This window comes from Onychomys torridus, chromosome 8 (assembly GCF_903995425.1).
Source record: "Onychomys torridus chromosome 8, mOncTor1.1, whole genome shotgun sequence".
Lineage (NCBI taxonomy): Eukaryota > Metazoa > Chordata > Mammalia > Rodentia > Cricetidae > Onychomys > Onychomys torridus.
In genome coordinates, this window is record NC_050450.1 from 9497697 (window position 1) to 9517081 (window position 19385).

The 19385-nt window shown below is 49.0% G+C and overlaps 1 protein-coding gene across 1 annotated transcript in view; it reads left to right on the top strand.

Annotated features, from left to right (window-relative positions):
* LOC118588235 overlaps positions 1-19385 on the top strand; it is a 99768-nt gene that overhangs the window by 60966 nt on the left and 19417 nt on the right. Inside the window, 12 exon segments of the mRNA XM_036194444.1 lie at positions 1206-1368; positions 1444-1502; positions 3623-3713; positions 4191-4342; positions 4844-4931; positions 6793-6885; positions 13338-13441; positions 16095-16138; positions 16180-16295; positions 16297-16338; positions 17754-17866; positions 18709-18778. Of these exon segments, the coding sequence (XP_036050337.1) occupies positions 1206-1368; positions 1444-1502; positions 3623-3713; positions 4191-4342; positions 4844-4931; positions 6793-6885; positions 13338-13441; positions 16095-16138; positions 16180-16295; positions 16297-16338; positions 17754-17866; positions 18709-18778 (1135 nt within the window).

A 19385-nucleotide genomic window follows, 5' to 3' on the forward strand; every position in this document is an offset into this window, starting at 1 on the left:
AGGCTGGTTGAAAGCTGTTCAGGCTTGGGGTGTGGCCAGCTGATAGTGTTTGGCTGGCATGCATGGAGTTCTCTGTTCAGTCCCCAGCACTTTAAGCCAGGTCTGTGGCACAGCTCTCAGGAGGCAGAAGAATCCAAAGTTCAAGGCTATCCAGGGAACAGGAAGTGCTAGAAGAAGCAGGCCCCTTCCAGAACTTAGGTTCTCCCACTCTGTGGCCTTGGGAGAGTTGCCTCCCCATCAGAACTGGGGTCATTAAAAAGCAGTGACGCCAAGCATTGGCAGAGAGGACATCTGTCGATGTCAGTCGGTATTTGCTGGCATGTGCTATGTGCCAAGCCCTAATCCAGGCTCAAGGAAAGTGGAAGAGGCCAAAAAGAAAAGAAGGGGACTGCTTGATTAGAGGTCGTCTCAGGTGACCAAGCCCTGCAGAGACAAGAATGACTACCATTATTGCCCTATTTCAAAGGCAAGGAAACGGGGCACAGGACATTTGGTCCTTTACTTAAGGTTGTTCATCTAGTGGAAGACTGAGCCTGGATTCTAGATGTGGTCCTGGGCTTCCGTTCCAACTGCTGATCTCATTGGTGTAGTGAGATGGCAGGTGGCGTTGGTGGGCAACCTGTATGCATATGTGCGTGTGCTGAGACAAGGTTACAGTGTGTAGCCCAGGTTGGATGATGCATGAGCTGCCTGTCTCTGCCTTTCAGATGCCAGGATTACAGGCACGTACCACCATGCTAGGCTTTTTATCTCCATGTCTTTTTCTCTGTGTGTGTGTGTGTGTGTGTGTGTGTGTGTGTGTGTGTGTGTGTGTGTGTGTGTGTGTGTTCACATGTGTTTGGGGGCACATGAATGCATGTGCACACAGAAGCCCCAGGTTGATCTCAGGAATCATCCTCAACCATTTCCCACCTTGTTCTATGAGGCAGTCTCTCAATCAAAGCCAGAGCTCACCATGTCTATTGCTCTTGGGGCAGCACCTGCCCCTTCCCAGGCTAGATTAGAAATCTAGGCCCAGCTGGGATTTTATGTGGGTTTGGGAATCTGAACTCTGGTCTTCTTGCTGGTGCCAGGTTTTGAAGGGCTGCTGCGTGTCCAGTGTCACTCTCTGTGAGTTTAGGACAAGTTCCATCTGACTGGAAGGCACAGCTGTCCCCAATCTTACCAGCTGTCTTAGTGTCTGGGGTCTCTTTTCTCCACACCAGGCACACTTGGCAACTCCTGGTCCCTCAGAGGCTCTTCTTGCAGGGGACCTTCACGGTGGACAAACAGTGCCAGCGTCACTTCCTAGAGACCAAGGCTGTCCTGAATGGCCAGGAGGAGATCCTACACACTGTGGTGCTGGGCTGCCAGGCTGGACACCCCTATGTGAGTGGGCTGTAGGGAAAGCATCTTCTGGAAGCAGGGCACCCATTTACCTCTGCACATGTATGTCTCTCCCAGATCTGCACAGGCCTGACCCACCCCTTTGATGATAAGGCTATCCCCAAGAGCCTTGAGGGGTACCTGGAGGCTTGAAATCTGAGCAGTGTAAGTGACTTTTCCAACCCAATTGTCCCTGTTCAGTTTTATCACTCTGACCCAGACAAGTGCAATGTTTCCCTGCCTGGATTCTCTGTCTTGCCCCGTGTCCCCGCTACAGTCTGCTTGGCAGCCACAGAGATCCTTACAAGATGCTCACAGAGTTTGTTACACACCTGCTCTCATAGCTTATCTTAGGCTGGAAGACACCCCTCTCACCCCCATTCACAGTTCAGCTTTGAGCATCTACATGACAGACATGTATTCAGCTAATCTTGGATGCTCTGCGGGTCTGCAATGTTCCCATGGGCTCCCCTAGTCACCACTTCTCCACACCACAAGGGGTGTGGTGCTTGAGGAGTCACTGTAAGTCAGTTAGCTTGGTGCTATTTACAGCCTGTTAGCCGCAAAGCTAACAATGTCTCCTTCAGTCCTGTGGGTTCGTGACTCTGGTACAGTGACTTCACACTCCTGTTTGGTGTGGAAGCACAGTGAGCTATTGTTTAGTGAGTACACGTGACTGTGTCCCAGTGCAACTTTGTGGGGCTGGAGGGACGGCTCAGCAGTTGAGAACATTTGCTGCTCATTCAGAGGACCCTAGTTCAATTCCCAGCACCCACAACCACCCTTAACTCCAGCCCCAGGCATGTGATGGCACCTCTGTGCCTCCACAGACACCTACACTCGTACACACAGACACATGATTAAAAACACAAATATCAGAAGGCAGAGGTATGCGGATCTCTGTGAGTTCGAGGCCAGCCTGGGCTACAGAGAGAGTTCCAGGAAAGGTGCAAAGCTACACAGAGAAACCCTGTCTCGGAAAAAACAAAAACAAAAACAAAACAAAACAAAATCTAACAAACAAACAAAACAGACTGCATTGGGTGGTGGGCTACAGCCTGTGGCCTTTGAGTTACAAAGTCTTAGCACATACACTCTAGACTCACATTGCCTGTATGTCATTACAAGTTCGTGTCTTTGGGCCCCAGTTCCCTTTTCTGTGAGGTGGGCAGCCTGTCCCTTTTCACACAGAGGGCACATCTTCAAATATAATTGGTAACCTCCCAATTCCTTACAAAGGACATGTTCACCAGGTCTCCTTAGATTCTTCTTCCTGACCCTCTCGGGGGAGGGGAATCACCAGAATCTCCAACAAGCATTTACTGAACACCTACTGTGTCACAAGGAATAAAACAGTGCTTCCCTCCTCCAGGAAGGAAGAAGGAGCCAAGCAGGCAGTGGGGGCTGAGCAGATTCCAGGCTTGAGTTCCGGTAAGTCAGCAGGGCTGTCAGTGGTTCTTCCGATGATGGCCAGTAACATCTGAGGGGAAACAGTACAGAATGCCAAGTCAGACACCTGCAGGGGTGGCTCCAGTGGCTTTTATGGGTTCCTCAGCGGGAGATTGCTGAGTGACCTCCAGGCCAAACACAGCCACACTTGTATTTTTGTGGCCTGCCTGCCTTGAGAACTGGGAGATTTTAGACAAAGCCTGGATTTCTGCTGTTTATAAGAAAAGAAAAATAAGGTCTGGCCCTGCTTAGACTCAAATCCCAGCTGACAACATCTGGCCAGGAGCAGGGGCTGGAGAGGCCTCCATTTACTGTCCTTCTGCTGTCTGTTCTGCTCAGAGCTGTGCCTTGGCTGAGAGGCAGCTCCATGGGAGAGTGATTGCCTAGGCTCTGGGTTCTAGCTCTGCACTCAAAAAAGAACAGAAAGGTTTTGTCACACATGCTTTCCCCTGGCTGCTTCCTTTCCTGCCATCTTGGTTCCGAGATGTTTGCTTATATAGAGTGCACAATCATGCATGAGTCCTGGGCAGGCATAGGAGTTCTCCATCAGTACAGACAGGAAGAAATGACACCAACCAGCAATGGTATCATTGGCTTCCGGCACCTGCTGAATGGTTGTTGAGTGAATAATCAATAACTATGTGTTTCCTCTTGTTGGGTTACATATTGCCCCTACTGTAGCAACTTAAAATGTGTCTTTCAGTCCCTGAGCTCAGACCTGCAAAGGAATCTTAAAACCATGAACCAGCACTACTGATTCCTTGCAGAGATGCTCTGGAAGAAGTCCCTTTCTCCCATTCTGCTTCAGAAGCCACCTGCACTCCTTGGCTCTGCCAAAGACAGCAGAGGAGTTCACACTCTCCGTGTCTGACCATGACCCTCCTGATGTCCCTCATAAGGTCCTCATTTAGACAAAGATGGAAACCCGTCTCCATCTCCAGATCCCCGAATCACCTTTGTCCAGAGGCCATGTTGCCTCCGGCTCCAGGGTTAGGATGTGGGTCTTGCTGTTCCCTTCTCCCACTTGAGTTCAGCTTTGACCTTGACACTTCAGGTCAAATATATAATTTGTGTGCTGATATCTAAGCTGTAGGAAGCTGGCAGTGAAGAAAATAGACTGACTGAGCCCCACTTTATGGGGAGGGTTTTAACATTGCTTCATCAAGTCCACCCACCACCTCTAGCATGGTGTTGCCCTGCTGGAAGGTCCAGCATGAACTGACTCCACTTCCTCTTCTGTGAATGCAAGAGACTAGACTCACTTTGGACATCAATCTCTGGGCCACTTGCTCTGCTGTCTGTATTCTGACATGGCTTCTTTTGCATGTGGACATGATGGTGACCTCTCTTCATGCCTCTGGTTCTCTCACACACAGGCTAAGAACAGTGAGGTCAAGGCTACATTAAAAGTCAACCAGAAAGTCATTCTGCATCTGAAGGGTTTTTACCAGGGCAGCTCTCATCATGGAGGGATCCGGCACAGCGTGGCTTTGGATGACACTCATTCATCCCAGCTGAGTGTCCCCAGGCTGGGCAAACATTAGCTAGTGACTGCCAAGGGGAACCTGAGAACCTGCTATGGGATACATGCCTGTAATCCCAGCACTCAGGAGGTGAATCGGGATGATCAGGGTTCGAGGTCATCCTTAGCTGAAGCCTGAGACTGTTTAACCTGGCTATGTGAATGCTTTTCTTTTGAACTTTTAATTTTAAAATTATTATATATATGAATATGCCCGTGAAGCCCTGAGAATGTGTAGCAGTCAGAGAACAACTTGAAAGAGTCAGTTTGTGGACCCTTGGACAGAACTCAGGTCATCAGGTTTGGAGGGCAGTGCCTTTACCTGCTGAGCCATCTTGCCAGCCTGAGACCTTTTCTTAAAAACAAAACAAAACTAAACTAAACTAAATAAAGTAAAACAAGATAAAACAAACAATGGAGTATGCTGGGGGAGCTGAGCAGGACCACTTGCAGGAGTGAAGGGCATGGTTCTTCTTGGCTGTCTCCCTAGACCCTCTGCTTGAACAGTGGCTTTGACCTCACATGGTGTCGACAAGGAGCGTTTGACTTCAGTGTACGTGTACAAGCTGCTACCAACCGCAATGCCACTTCCCAGGTCAGAGGAGGGACTCTGTACCCATGGAAGGGAAAGGGTCTTGATAATCCACTGAAGGGCCTAGGGCTGTGGCTCAGTTGGTAGGACATTTGCCTGGTGTACTCGAAGCCCTGGGATCTATCTCCAGCACAGCATAACCAAGGCATAATGGTGCATAACTGCAGTTCCACAGGAAGGTCAGGGGTTCAAGTCCATCTTCAACTACATAGAGTTTGGAGTCAGGCTGAGCTACATGAGAACTTTCTCCAAAAAATAAAAATAGCCAGTCTCTTAGTTAGGGTTTCTATTGCTGCGACAAAGCACCATAACCCAGGAAACTTATAAAAGAACACATTTAATTTGGCTTACAGGCTCAGAGGTTAGAGTCCATGAAGGTATGGCACGGGAACACCTTGATCCTTGAGCAGGAAGTGGAGAGTGCGTATCAGGGAGGCTTTCAAATTTAACCACCCCCACCCCACCCCGCCACATGACACACCTCCTAATGCTTCCCAAACAGCCACCATTAGGGAACCAAGTATTCCAAACACCACGTCCAGAGAAGGGGCCCTGTATGAGGTGATGGGAGATAAGAGGGTGACAAGGTGGCCTGGGAAGCCAGCAGCCTGGTCCTTGTTCAGGTGGGATGCATGAATGGGTCTCCTGAGTAGATGTTTGCCTTATCAGGACCACTCATTCTCTGACAACACCACAGCCCAGAGCAGCTCAGCCCAAGGCACCCACACTGCAGCCCAGAGTGGCCCTGCCCCCACACCCACACTGCAGCCCAGAGTGGCCCTGCCCCCACACCCACATTACATCTCAGAGTAGCCTTACCCCACATGCCCACTCAAGGATCCAAGCAGGTGCCAGTGAGAGGGCAGAGAATTAGTGGTGTTTCTGAGGGCCAGACCTTTCCCACCTGGCTGTGGGGAAGGCTGGGAAATGTAGTTTAGCTGTGCATCTTGGAGAAAACCCATGAATCAATCCCCTAGAGTAGCCACTGTGGGTGAATTTCTGCATTCATTCATTCCCATGTGCACATCATGTGTCTGCCTTAGGCCAGCCTCTGCTGGTGATGGGTGGTGTCTTAGGGTTTTATTGCTGACAAGAGACAACATGACCATAGAAAGTATTATAAAGAAAACATTTAATTACAGTGGGCTTACTGTTCAGAGGTTTAGTCCATTATCATCATGGCGGGAAGCACGGAAGCATGCTGGCAGACATGGTGCTGGAGAAGGAGCTGAGAGTTCTACATCTGGATCCATAGGCAGCAGAAGTGAAGACTGTACCACTCTGGGCTGCAGTGTGGGTGTAGGGGCAGGGCCACGCTGGGCTGCAGTGTGGATATGGGGGCCAGCACCACTCTGGGCCATAGTGTAGGTGCCTTGGGCATAGCTTGAGCATGAGACCTGAAAGCCCACCCCCACAGTGACACACTTCCTCCAACAAGGCCTTCCTCCTAATGATGCCACTCACTATGGGCCAAACATTTGAACATGAGAGTCTATGGGGGCCATTTCTATTCTAACCACCACAGGTGGCTTAGACTTATCTCCATCTCCAAGGAGCTCTGAAGCCAGTGGGTGCCCAGCTCATTCAAGTTCAGTTCCTAGCCCTATGCTCACTAGCTGTGTGACATTAAGTAAGTCACTTAGTGCCTCCTAGCCTCAGTTTTTCCAGCTGGAAAATGGAGTGGTAGAGTAGTGTGAGGTTCAACAGGTGATGGTCAGGGAGCTGGGAACACAGTGCAGGATTCATGGTCATGGTCCAACAGGAGGCAGGGGCAACATGAAAGGAGCTAGGGGCACCCCAACACCAGCTCTCCAGTGCCTTACTAAGGAATCTCACCCCTCTACCCTTTTCTGTACCCCAATAGGTCTTGGTCCAGCTGAACAAGTCAAGCTCCCACTTGGCATTTTCCTTGCAGCTCCAACCTCCAGATGGCCTTGCCTTCCCACCCAGCATACAGGTATGGATATTGCTTGTGAGATGACCTTGAACTGCCTCCCAGGTGTCTCCTCATTGCTCACAGGAAGAGTGGGTAGGAGGAGGGGATGGAGACCTCTGAGCTCCAGCAGAATCAAGGCCAGATGGCAGGGGGCCTTTGTTTATTGCCTAGGCCAAGTGGTCTTTAACACTGGGGCATGAAGGCTTGGGTTTCTCCCTTAGACATGGAGAGAACTCTAATTTTCCTCTAATTAACCTTGTTCTGTGTTGGTGTCTAGGCAAAGCCATGGTGTCTAAGTTAGGGTTTCTATTGCTGTGAATAGACATTATGAACATGGTAACTCTTATAGAGGAAAACATTTAATTGGGGCTGGCTTACAGTTTCAGAGGTTTAGTCCATTATCATTGTGGTGGGACATGGCGGCATGCAGGCAGACTGGTGCTGGAGGAGCTGAGAGTTCTACATCTGGATCCACAGACAACAGAAGTGAACTCTGTACCACTTAGCATAACTTGAACATAGGAGACCTCAAAGGCCACTCCCACAGTGAAACACTTCCTCCAACAAAGCCATATCTCCTAATAGTGCCACTCCCTATGGGGGCCATTTTCTTTCAAACTACCATAAAGCATTAATCTAATTAATCTTTATCAATAAAAAATCAGGAGTCAAATATTAGAGTAAGAACCTGAAGGGATTGGAGAACCAGAAGCAGCAGCAATTGCTTCCTACTTCTTCTGTTCTTCAGTCCCACAGGGTGGAGATCCTCTCTGAGTGATGCCTTACCACTTCCTGTCTCCTCTGTTTACAGCTCTCCTAACCTCTATGGTCAGCTAGTGACTAGCTCCACTCTCTGACTCCAAGCAAGCTTTATTTGTCAGAACACAATCAAAATATCACACATCATTTCCCCCTTTTTGTCTAAATAAAAAGCCAAGGTTTTAGCTAGCATACTAAAACTATATACAATATATACAAATATATACAGACAATAATTATATTAACAATGTCTAGTCCATTTGCATTTAAAAAATTCAGAGAAAATACTCCATTATCTATCCTATCTTTGTGAATCCAAAGTGTTGTATCTAATTCACTATTTTAACTTGCATTACCAACCACAAACTTTTTTTTTTTTTTTTTTGGTTTTTCGAGACAGGGTTTCTCTGTGTAGTTTTGTGCCTTTCCTGGAACTCACTTGGTAGCCCAGGCTGGCCTCGAATTCACAAAGATCCACCTGGCTCTGCCTCCCGAGTGCTGGGATTAAAGGTGTGTACCACTACTGTGCGGCGATAAACTATTTTTTATGTCTCTCAACCTTATATACTTTACACCTCTTTTATGAGTGTCTTTTCTGAATTTGTTAAAAAGGAAAACTATAACTATCTAGTCTTCAACTCCTTCAGAGACCTGAGAAGGATGTAATATTACCTGAATAAATAGGAAGTGCAGAGCAAACAGCTTCCAAAACTATAGAAATGACAGAGACAGCTGGCTGATGCCTGGACAGTCATCCAAAGTCCCTCTGCAATATTGGGGCAACCATCTTTGGCCTGTAGGTCTAGAATATCTGACAGACTTTTCTGTGAAGCAAGATTTTTGAAGGACTGTCCTATCTTGTCTTGGTAAGGTTTAGCAGTCACTTTTTGTGTCCTGCTTGTCCATCTTGGACAGCATACTGTCAGCAGTTGAGGCAAGGGCAGTTTCTTGTCCAGTAGCTAACTTTTGCCACAAAGAAAACTCCATATGGAGTTTCTTTAGTGCTCATCATCTTCTCTGAAGTAGATTGGTGCTGCCAGGAGCAGACATGTCTCACTGTCATAAAAAACAACAAAAACTTATATTATTAAAACATCTTAAATGCCATATTATGTAGATGTCTGAAGTGTTTAAAGACATCTGTCTATCTAAAATATATCTATTTTACCTTGAAAACATACCTAACAGGACTAAAGTTTGATTGTAATAACTACTGACCAGCATTTCTTTATTATCCTAAATAGTTTGTAATAATAATTTTCAAGGACTAGAAATTTACATTGCATTGTTAAATGAGTTGTATAGGTATAATACCTTGAACAAGAATAGAAACATATGTACAGTGTGTTCTAACAAAAATAATCTTAAATTTGTATCAATACACAAAAATATCTTAAACAAGAGTAGAAATATATACATGATATAACAAAAATAACCTCAAATTTGTATTAATATACAAAAATCCATACCAATGTAAAATATTTAAGAGTAGTAGTTGCTTTTTTGATTTAAAAATGGATTCAATAATCTACTCTCTCATCCTATCATTTCTATATCCTCCCTCTTTTCTTTTCAGAACAAGATCCCTGAATCTAATCTTTGTTCAGCTTTTTTCCTGACCATCACCAATAACAACTTGTAACCAACCCCCCTAAACAATGACAATTATCCATAACCCACTGAATGACCAAAACCCACCCAACCCACCTCTTGGGAATGTGGGCATTGTGTTCTTAAAATTACTTCCTGCTGTCTGGGGGCAATGGCATCTTTAGGGGACCCTGAAAAAATTGGGGTAATTGTCAAGTCCTGGAAGAAGTAGCTGTATCATTTGTTGTTCAGTCTCTGTATAATGGGAAAGTGCTGGGCTTATTTCAAGTCCTGGATAGAGTAGTCTGTGAGGTTGGACCATCTCAGATAGTCACCTGGAAATTGTTCTGAGCAGTTTGTAGTCCAAAGCTGATTTTTGGGTGGTGTTTGTCAGCTTAGTGGTATTATCATAGTCCAGATGGAATCGTTGTTGTGGGCCCCATCCTCCTTTTGGAGACTTCAAAGGTTGCTGTTAGGAATGATCATGGTTCACTGCAGAAAACTTAAACATTTTAAATGTCATATGCAGCAGATCTCAAAGAGGTTAAAGGGCCATAATTTGTTGTGTACATCCAGAGTACAAAAACTTAATTCCTAGCTACCTGATAGAGTCTCAAACCTGAAATCATGTACACACAGCTAGATGAAGCCTTGCTCTAGAATTAGTTAGTACTCTATATGACCACTAATATCATGATAAAAAGTTTAATATATATATATATATATATATATATGTATATGTATGTATATATGTATATGTATGTATGCGTGTATGTATATGTATATATGTATATATATATACACACATATATTTGAGATAATATTTATATGTCTATAGAGAACAGTAGAGACAAACATTTGGGAAGACCTATGAAATTTTATTTTGTTGGAAATGTGATATACCAATAGGTCAGTTTACTCTTTTTCTTGGGACATTTTCTCTGGATGATTTGTCCTTTTTCTTCAGATGTCTCATTTGTTCAGTGGTCTTCAGATTTTTTAGCTGAATGCCTTCATTCTCCTGGAAAGATAAAAACAAAACCCTGCCCCAACTCTAACTTTAGGGAGGTTCTCTTTTGGCAAGTTATATGTAATCAAATGAAAAGTATTTGTTAGTCTTATAAGTTAGTTTAGATAGAATGGTCACACTGATGAACTATCACCTCTTCTAATCAAGAGGTCTCTCTTGTTTGAACCTAATCTTTATCAATTTTGATGGTATCCTTAGCTTTTCTTCTCCTATGGAAAAAAAGCAAAACCTCTTCCCCAATAAACACATATCTTGGTTTCCATTCTGAGGTCAACACATCTTTAAAGTATACAGGCTGATTTAATTCAGTAGTTTTTTTCTATTATCCAATGTCTCTCTGCAGCTGTCCATCCTTTCTCATTAGCATTCAAAAAATTTTTAAGTTAATAAAGCATTGTGCAATCTATCTTGGGGGGGTATCTTTATGACCCCTTTCTGTTTCTTAAGCATATCTTTTAGAGTTCAATTAGCTACCCTTGAGCTTACTATGTAGTACAAGATGACCTTGAAATCTGGATCGTCCTGTGTCTACCTCCAGAGTGCTGGGATTACAGGCATACACCACCAAACCCATCTTATGCATCCTCCCCACTTCAAAGGGTGTTGGTATATAGCCCAGGCTGTCTTGAAATAATAACTTCTATCTCAAGCCCCAGGTGCTGTGATTATAGGTGTGTACCACCATACTTGGCTTAAGAACCAAATTTTGCCCATGTAGAGACACACTGACGGGTCTGGGACTGTACAGCCTGCTGGGCCCCTGGGGCGCAGGAGGCAGTTGGGGGCAGTGGCATGTTCTGGAAGCTCTACACATGGGAGTTTAAATCATCTTCCTTCCTCTCTACCTGTTTTTCTTTTCGGGGCAACGTTTCCCTTTCCAGCCCAGGGGTCCTCAAACTCATGATCCTTCTGCCTCAGCATCCTAAGTGCTGGGATGACAGACATGTGCCAGCTTAGGTGTCCTCTGCTCTATAAAATACTGATGTGAGCTCTGGAGCTAAGGATCAGCTAGGACCCAGGCTCAGGAGCTGGTTTCTCCTCTTTGTCACCAGGGAGCCAGCCTCTGCCATGGTAGCCAGGGTAGTGGGTACTCTAAGCATCATGGGTCAGGTAGACCCCAGGCCTCTGCTAATTCTGAGCTATTCCTGACTGGGTGCGGATGAGGAGTTATTTCCGACAGATTAGTGTGCTGAATGTAGGGCAGTGTCTGTGCCTTGTCCCAGGACCCAGGCTGAGGCAGTTGGGACTGCCTGCTAACATTGTAAGGGCTCTCTAGGGAAGCTGGTTACAGGCCTACCCAGGCTTCCGTGGCTGTAGTGGCTTGCCCCAGTGGATGTGGCTCTGAGGGACATCTGAGGGTAGGAAACAGATGCCATTCTCCCTGACCACAAGGTCCACTGAAGGAGCCTGCAGAGGCCTGGCAGGCAGCCCAGGATGCGGCAGTCCAACAGAGCTGGTCACACCTGGCGCCTCAGAAGCTATGGGGCTGGATGCATGATAGGACCCAGTGGAGAGGGGCTTCCTGTGGCCCCAGTGGACAGAGGCTTCCTGCAGCCCCCAATGGAGAGAGCTCCCTGAGACACCCCCCCACAGTGGAGAGAGCTTCCTGTAGTCTCCAGTGTGTGTGTGGGGAGAGAGAGAGAGAGAGAGAGAGAGAGAGATTCCTGTGACCCCAGTGGAGAGAGAGAGAGCGAGCTTCCTGTGGTCTCCAGTGGAGAGAGAGAGCTTCCTGTGGTCCCCAGTGGAGAGAGAGAGCTTCCTGTGGTCCCCAGTGGAGAGAGAGAGAACTTCCTGTGGTCTCCAGTGCAGAGAGAGAGAGAGAGAGCTTCCTGTGGTCCTATTGGGAGAGAGAGAGCTTCCTGTGGCCCCAGTGGAGAGAGAGAGCTTCCTGTGGTCCTAGTGGAGAGAGAGAGCTTCCTGTGGTCCTAGTGGAGAGAGAGAGCTTCCTGTGGTCCTAGTGGAGAGAGAGAGCTTCCTGCGGCTCCAGTGGGGACAGCTTCCTGTGGTCCTCTCATATGAGCACCACTCTCCAAGCTTGCCATGCGCCCACAGGCTAAACATCTTCAGAGACTGGGTTTTCAGAAGTGTGAATCTAAGGCAGGGAAATTGGTTCAGTGATAAAGAATACTTGGTACTCTTGTGGAGGACTCAGGGTTGACTCCAAGCACTCATGTGGCAGTTCAGAGCCATCTGTAACCCCAGGGATTCAGCACCTTCTAACCTCAGGCACTGCATGTGTGTGGTGCTCAGGCATACATGCAAACAAAACATCCACATACACAAAATAACAGTACTTTAATGTGACTCTGGTCTGGCAGGTTTGGGGCAGCTTGAGACTGTGTGCCTGGGTGACACCAACAATCCTGGTCCACAGCCAACAATGCAGATGATTACAGGCACGGATGCCCATCTTAACTCTAATCCTCATCTTTCTCAGTAATGAGGGTGGAGATTTGACCTGAGGCCTGAGACAGCTGAAGGTAGAGCAGGGGAGCCATGCACTACAGCAAAGGCCAGCAGGCTAGGCATGGTGGCTCCGCCTTTGATCCCAGCACTTGGAGGCAGAGGCAGGTGGATGTCTGTGAGTTTGAGGCCAGCCTGGTCTACAGAGTGAGTTCCAGGGCTACATAAAGAAACCTTGCCTCAAAAAAATAGAAATAAAAAAAAGGAGGAGGAGAAGGAGGAGGAGGAGGAGATGATGATGATGATAGAGGATAGCAACCATTGGCAGTAGTTGATGAAGGAGCAGAGTCATATTCTAATAAAACTTTATTAATAAGAACAAGTGCAAGAGCTGAGCTGCCATAGGGTTGTGACCCTGTATCCCACCTTTAGGGCATCTTTGCCTTCCCAGGCTCACTCTGTTGTCCGTGGGCCACTCTCTGTACCCCACTTCACTCAAGGGAAGCTGTATGACTTCAGGGCTGCTCTTTCCATGCCTTGGTCCTGAAATCCCTGGAGCTCTGGGGTGTGGCCAGCTTCGGATGGTGCGTCCTTTACCATGTCCCCACAGGTCTCTGTGGACATTCATGATGGTGCCGCCAGCTTTGAGCACTCCACACACACCTCAACAGGCCCTATATCCATCACCTAATCTGTCAACTACTGGGCCCACGACAGCCGTCTGGAGCTCTGGGGCCACAGCCAACATGACAGTGAGGCCCTGCTGCAGGCTGGGGTCCCGGAGGAGGTGGACCTGTAAGCAGAACTACAGATGCAGGGTGAGCTTAGGTCCAGGGTGCAGCATCCCCTGGGCCCAGATCTAGTCCCAGCCCTGACCCAGGCAGGCTTAGCTGGCTCTGGGCTCTGGGAATGATAGCCTGGTCCTCCAAGGGCTGCCCCTTAGAGATATATGAGTTTTTACTCTGAATTCTGGCCAGGCATCTGAAATTACAGTACAGGTGGCCTGGTCTCCCTCTGGTGGCCCCAAGGGACTTCTGCTGCTGGCAGGATGTCCCCAGCTACACAGATCATTCCAGACCATCCTCTCTCCGCATGGGACCACCTCCCTTCTGTGTCTGTCTGTTCTCCTACAAGGTCACCAGCATTGGGTTCGAATCCCAACACCTCTTTGTCACCTTGTTTTTCTTTAGCCAGGCCTGTAAAGCCCATTTTCTAAGAAGGACACACTCACAGGTATAAGAGGTAAGATTTTTAGGGTGAGGACATAGTTCAATGCGTCATTAAGGGGAGGAGAAGGTAACAGCTGCCAGTGACAGAGTACTCACTGCATACCTGCTAGGCGAGCTTTCGGCCCCCAGAGTGCTGTGACTGCACAGCTCTCATTCACTGGATGTCAGCTCTGGAAGGGCCACCGTGAGAGTGACTAACAGCAACTTAAAGGAGGAAGGCTGACTTCCAGCTTACAGTTCACTGTGATGGGGAAGCTGAGGCAGCCAGAGCTGAGGTGGCGGGAGCTGAGGCAGCTGCTCACATCACACCCACAGTGCGGAAGCAGGGTGAGATGAGTGCTGATGTTCAGCTCAATGTTTCCTTTGTATTTTGGTGGGACTCCAGCCCACAGGATGGTGCTGTCCACATTCCCACCTCAGTTACCAGTTCTAGAAAGTTTCTCAGAGGCATGTGCAGAGGCTGAGCTCTTCGGTAATGCTAAAGCCGGTTAATTGACAGCCTCATCCCTGTTCCCTTCATACTCTTCTCTCTGTTCCTTCCATTCCTTCTGCAGACCAGAGAGGTGGAGTGCCTTGCTTCAGGCCACACAGCTGGCTTATAATGAAGCCAGGCCTTGAACTCAGTCTGATTCCCGAGTCTGGCTTCAAATTCTGCCTCCCTCTGTCCTCCAGACAGATGCAGGGTTCTGGCTCTAGACCACTCTGGACCCTGGGTGGCTTCCCTGTCATCTGGATCATTTCCCTCTGACCTCAAATGTTTCCATCTTTGTTATTCAGCCTCCTGGGGGTAAATATTCAGCCTCATGCTGGGGCCTGAGCTCACTCATGAGCTGGCATTGGGCTTGCTGGGAGGTACTATACTAGTTCCTAGCCCCTGGACAGTCCCCTCCCCACCTCCATTGCTGTCTATGTCTAGCTGTCAGCCAACAATGACACTTCCTGTTTAGTGTTGGCTTTCATGGTGTCTCTGATAGTCAGAAGTCCCCAAGCATGAGATCCATATCCCCTCCCTTCCTTTCCCTACACATAGCAGATGTGTGTGTGTTTGAAGATGGGATAATGCAAGAAGAAAATGAATGTTTTCTGACCCCTGTGCACTCCCACCACTGGCTCCTCTGAGAGCGACGTCACCTGGGTGCTGTTTTGAGGTGGGTGGTGTTATTTATTAAGTGGTGCAACGTTATTAAGGGGCACTGTTTACCATGCGAGAAAAGCCACGAGGTACATCAAAACCCACCATAAGAGTTTAAGGGGAGGAAATAGAAGGGGGTGCTTAGGCCTGTGGAAAGATCGTGCAAGAAGAGAAGGAGGGTTATGTGGAACCCACTTTTATAGATTTCCCCCCACACACATGCACTTATGGGCTTATGTAGCTACACCATGCATGTGCATAGATTACATGATCACGCTGCACACAAGTTACCTGATCACACAGTGCATGGATTAGGTAGGACGTAAGGCCCTGGGATGACTAAGCATCTTGCCAGTGAACATGCAGTCATGGGCGAGGGGCTAGGAATTCTAACAGATGGGCTGCAACCATTTTACAGACGAGGAAATCAAGGTTTGGGCCTCGAGGCACTGGCCATCCCCCTGGGTCAGACCTAAGCTATGAGCATCACCTAGCATGACCCCAACTTCTGCCACATAGTGGGAACCACCTACTCCTAGGCTCCTAGATCTGTCAGTCATTTTCCATACACAGCAGAGGACATGTAGGGCTGAGAGCTCTTGGACCTGCCTGTTCTGGAGGGACTGTGTGTGACACCTATGGGGAAGTGGCCCCACTTGAGGGCAGAAGGGATGGGATGCTACAGCCCAGGCCAGGTCCTTGATGACCTCTGAGCCTGTCACTGAAGGAGGGTTGTTGCTATCTGGCCCATGCCACTGTCAGGATAGACCATTCAGTCTTGGCAAATTCACTCAGCAGGTGTTTCTGAGTCCTGCTAGGCCAACAACTGTGCTCACAAGTACTGCAGAGTGCAGATACCGCCTACCTAGGCTGGTGTTCCCATGAGGCACAGGTTGCTGTGCCCTGTGATGTGATGATGCCCGGCACTGAAGGGCAGCAGGTGGGAGTGGGGTGGGGCTTCTCAGAGGAGGGTCTAGGGGATGTCTTGTGATAGATGATATCATGGGGACTTGAGACAGTGACTAGCTAGCCTAAGGTCAGTTGATTCCTCCAGGCCCACATGGTAGCCAATGTTCATGGATTGCAGCACATCTCCATTACAGTCTGATGCACTCCTCGCCAAGGAGGGAGGTGAGCTCACGTACCCATAGTTCTTCTCCTTCTGCCTGTAGAGACCAAGACTTGGGCTCACATGGTCCTCTGTGGCAGGAACAGCAAGGTGAGCATGGATGTGACAGCCCTGCTGGCTGCCACACTGGAGGTGACGGTGAGCACCAGCCACCCTGTGCAGGCAGGCTTTCCAGAGACTAGGCCTGCCCTTCAACAGCCAGGTAAGGGCCATAGGCCAGCAGGCCATTCTGCAAATGTGTTATCCCTCATCCAGTTTCCCATGTGCAGAGCAGAGGATTGGCAAGTGGTCACAACACTTTACAGTTTGCAGAGGCTCTTTAAACAAACAAAAAGAGTTGTAGCCTGGGTGTGGTGGGGCACGCCTTTATTCCCTGAACTTGAGAGGCAGAAGGATCTCAAATTCAAGGCCAGCCTGGTTTACAGAGAAAGTTCTAGAATAGCTAGGCTACACAAGGTTCCTGAAACCCTGGCTCAGGAAAACAGACAGTTGTAGCCAATGCCTATGAAGCAAACTCATTACACTTCAGGCCCGGGGTCCTGCAACCATGTTCTAGGTCCTGGCCTGGATCCTTTTGGCTGGTCCAGTAATGAATCAGAGCTGAAATCCAGCTTACCTTTGCCAAGGAGATATGGCCCAGTGCTGTGAGCATTGTTTAGTACTCTGGGCTCGGTACTCAGTGCTGAGAGCATTGTTCAGTACTTGGGGTTCGGTACTCAGTGCTGAGAGCATTGTTCAGCACTTGGGGTTCGGTACTCAGTGCTGAGAGCATTGTTCAGCACTTGGGGTTCGGTACTCAGTGCTGAGAGCATTGTTCAGTACTTGGGGTTCGGTACTCAGTGCTGAGAGCAGCACTCAGGCTGGTCTATTCTTTCATCCTTTTGACACCCACTGATGGGCAGAACATGACATTCTATGAACACCATCTCGAGATCAGAGCCCAGCTCTGTCATCCCCAGCTGTGCGACCTTAGGCAGATGGCCTGCCCTCTCTGTGCCCCAGTCTCCTCATGTGTGAAATAGAGATAGCAATACTCCTGTCACATAAGCTGTGCAGATCCAGGCTGTTAGCTGAGGATGCTGGGACACCATTGGCTGTGGCAATGTTGGTAGTGGTGACAAGGCCATCATTGTCCCTGGGTCACACAGGAGGTTTAGGTGACTTTCTCAAGCTCATGTAGTGAGCAGACAGTGGAATGAGGGCTCCACTCTGTGTTTCTGTGGCTCCCACTGCATGGAGCTGCACCCTGGCCAGTCTGCGAGCCCCTGTGCCTTGTTCCCACACACCTGTGTCAGCCCCCACAGCCACCTCCAGCCACTTCCCTCTGTCCCACAATTCTGCTGAGAAGGGAGAGGCAGCTCCTGGTGGTCCTCCTTGTGTAGAGTCTGGACCCCACAACTGAGAACACCAGATTCCCCTTTCCCCCAGTTCATCTGGTTTGAGTCCTGCCCATGAGCCCTGTGTCCAGGGGGAGCCAGGAGCCAGGGCCTGCATGCTTGCAGGCTGGGGAGGGTCTTGCTCTGGGAATGTGAATCACACAGGTGTCTCCACTGATCTCTGGGGTTCTCAGCACCCCCAACAGTATGTGTCTTGTTCTCTCTCCCTCTCCTACCCCAGTTACTATTCTGAGAACTCTGGACCTTAGAAGACATGAGTTCCTTCCTGCAAATCACTTGTGACAACCAAGATATTCTGTTCCTCCATGTCCATGGCCAGAACCATGCCAACAGGTGGGAGTTCTTGACAGTTCTGGGGAATGCCCAGGAGGAGGGGAACTGGAGGCAGCTGGCATCTGGACACTGCTGGGCACCAATGAGATACGATGGCTTCCCAAATCATCACAAGCCACTCTGGGAGGCTCAGAAAGGCAGAGTGACTTTTCCAAGGTCCCCAAGCTCTTAAAATTCCCTGGCCTCTGGGACAGCATGCAAGAGGACGCGCACGCACACACGCACGCACACACACACACTTACACACTTTCTCTATTATCAGCCACTGGTCTTAGTGGAACTGCGTTAGGGTTGGGGACTCTTTCATGTTAAGCGGGGTTTGGGTTACCAGCTTCCCTTCTTAAACTCAATCCCCACTTGTTAAAGGTATAGCCTATGATTCTCACCTGGCTGAGGTTGTACAGTGCCTGGGGAAATTTCTGGTTGCTAAGCCAGGAGAGGAAGGCTGCTAAACACCTTTGGGTGCATAGAACAGCCCTGACTGCAGACTGTGCCCCATGGATAAGCAACTGGTAGAAGGGTTGATGGAAGGTTCCTGGGACGAAGCTGGGATGCCTAAGTAAGTCCTACCATCCAGAGGGCTCCTGCTATGCCAACCCAAGAGTTTGGGCTCTGGGAAGACACAGTCCAGAGTCAACTTCAGCCCTTCATAGGGAAACTGAGATTAATAGGAATGGAGCCAGAACTGGGTGGAAGCTGGGCTGGGACCCATGCCCCAGTACCCTGGTGACTGTGGCCACACTTGAATAAACTGCTCATTTTGGGGCTTCCAACCCTCTCACCTGGGGTAGTGCTGAACTGGATCCGCTCATGCCAGCCCCCTCCTCTTTCCTTGCTTCCAGTAAAGAGGTGCTGCTGTGGGGCAGACACCACCTCCCCTCCCTCCTGGGCTGCTGTCCCCGCTCAGCTTCCGCCCCAGCACCTCCAGCTCCAAAGTAGCTCCAGACACTGCCCAAGGCAGTCCTGTACAGCATGGGCTGCTGGGGTGTGTTTGTACATCCTTGTCTGTCAGAGGCCTGCATTGGGCCCCAGTGGGCCACCCCCAAAACTCAGGCTCTGACTTTCCCAAACATCTTGATGTTTACATTACAGAGGGGCCCAGGGGACCCTCGAGAGCTGGGAGGTCTGCCCGCCCTGGCGCCTGATGCCTCCCTCCCCCCCCCAACCCGGAGTGCCCCCAGCAGCTCCAGCAGATGCCCTGGCCCCTTGAACAGAGCCAACTCCACCACCACACCCTGACTGCATTACAGGGAGGCTGGGTAGATAGGATGGCTTGTTAGACCATGGCTGAAGGCCTCTACACTGTCACTGTACCCTTGTCTGTCTCTAGTACCAATAAGGAGCTTCTACAGGGGATGCCAGCCCCTGTCACAGGGACCAATATAGAGTAGCTGCTTGGTAAAGAGTGAGTGACTAGGCCTGCCAACTAGCCAGTACCTCCTTCCCTCTTCTCACGCTCCCTGCTGCCTTCCCTTTGTCCTGCCTGTTACTTCCTGTGCTGGGCCTGGCCCAGGGCCTC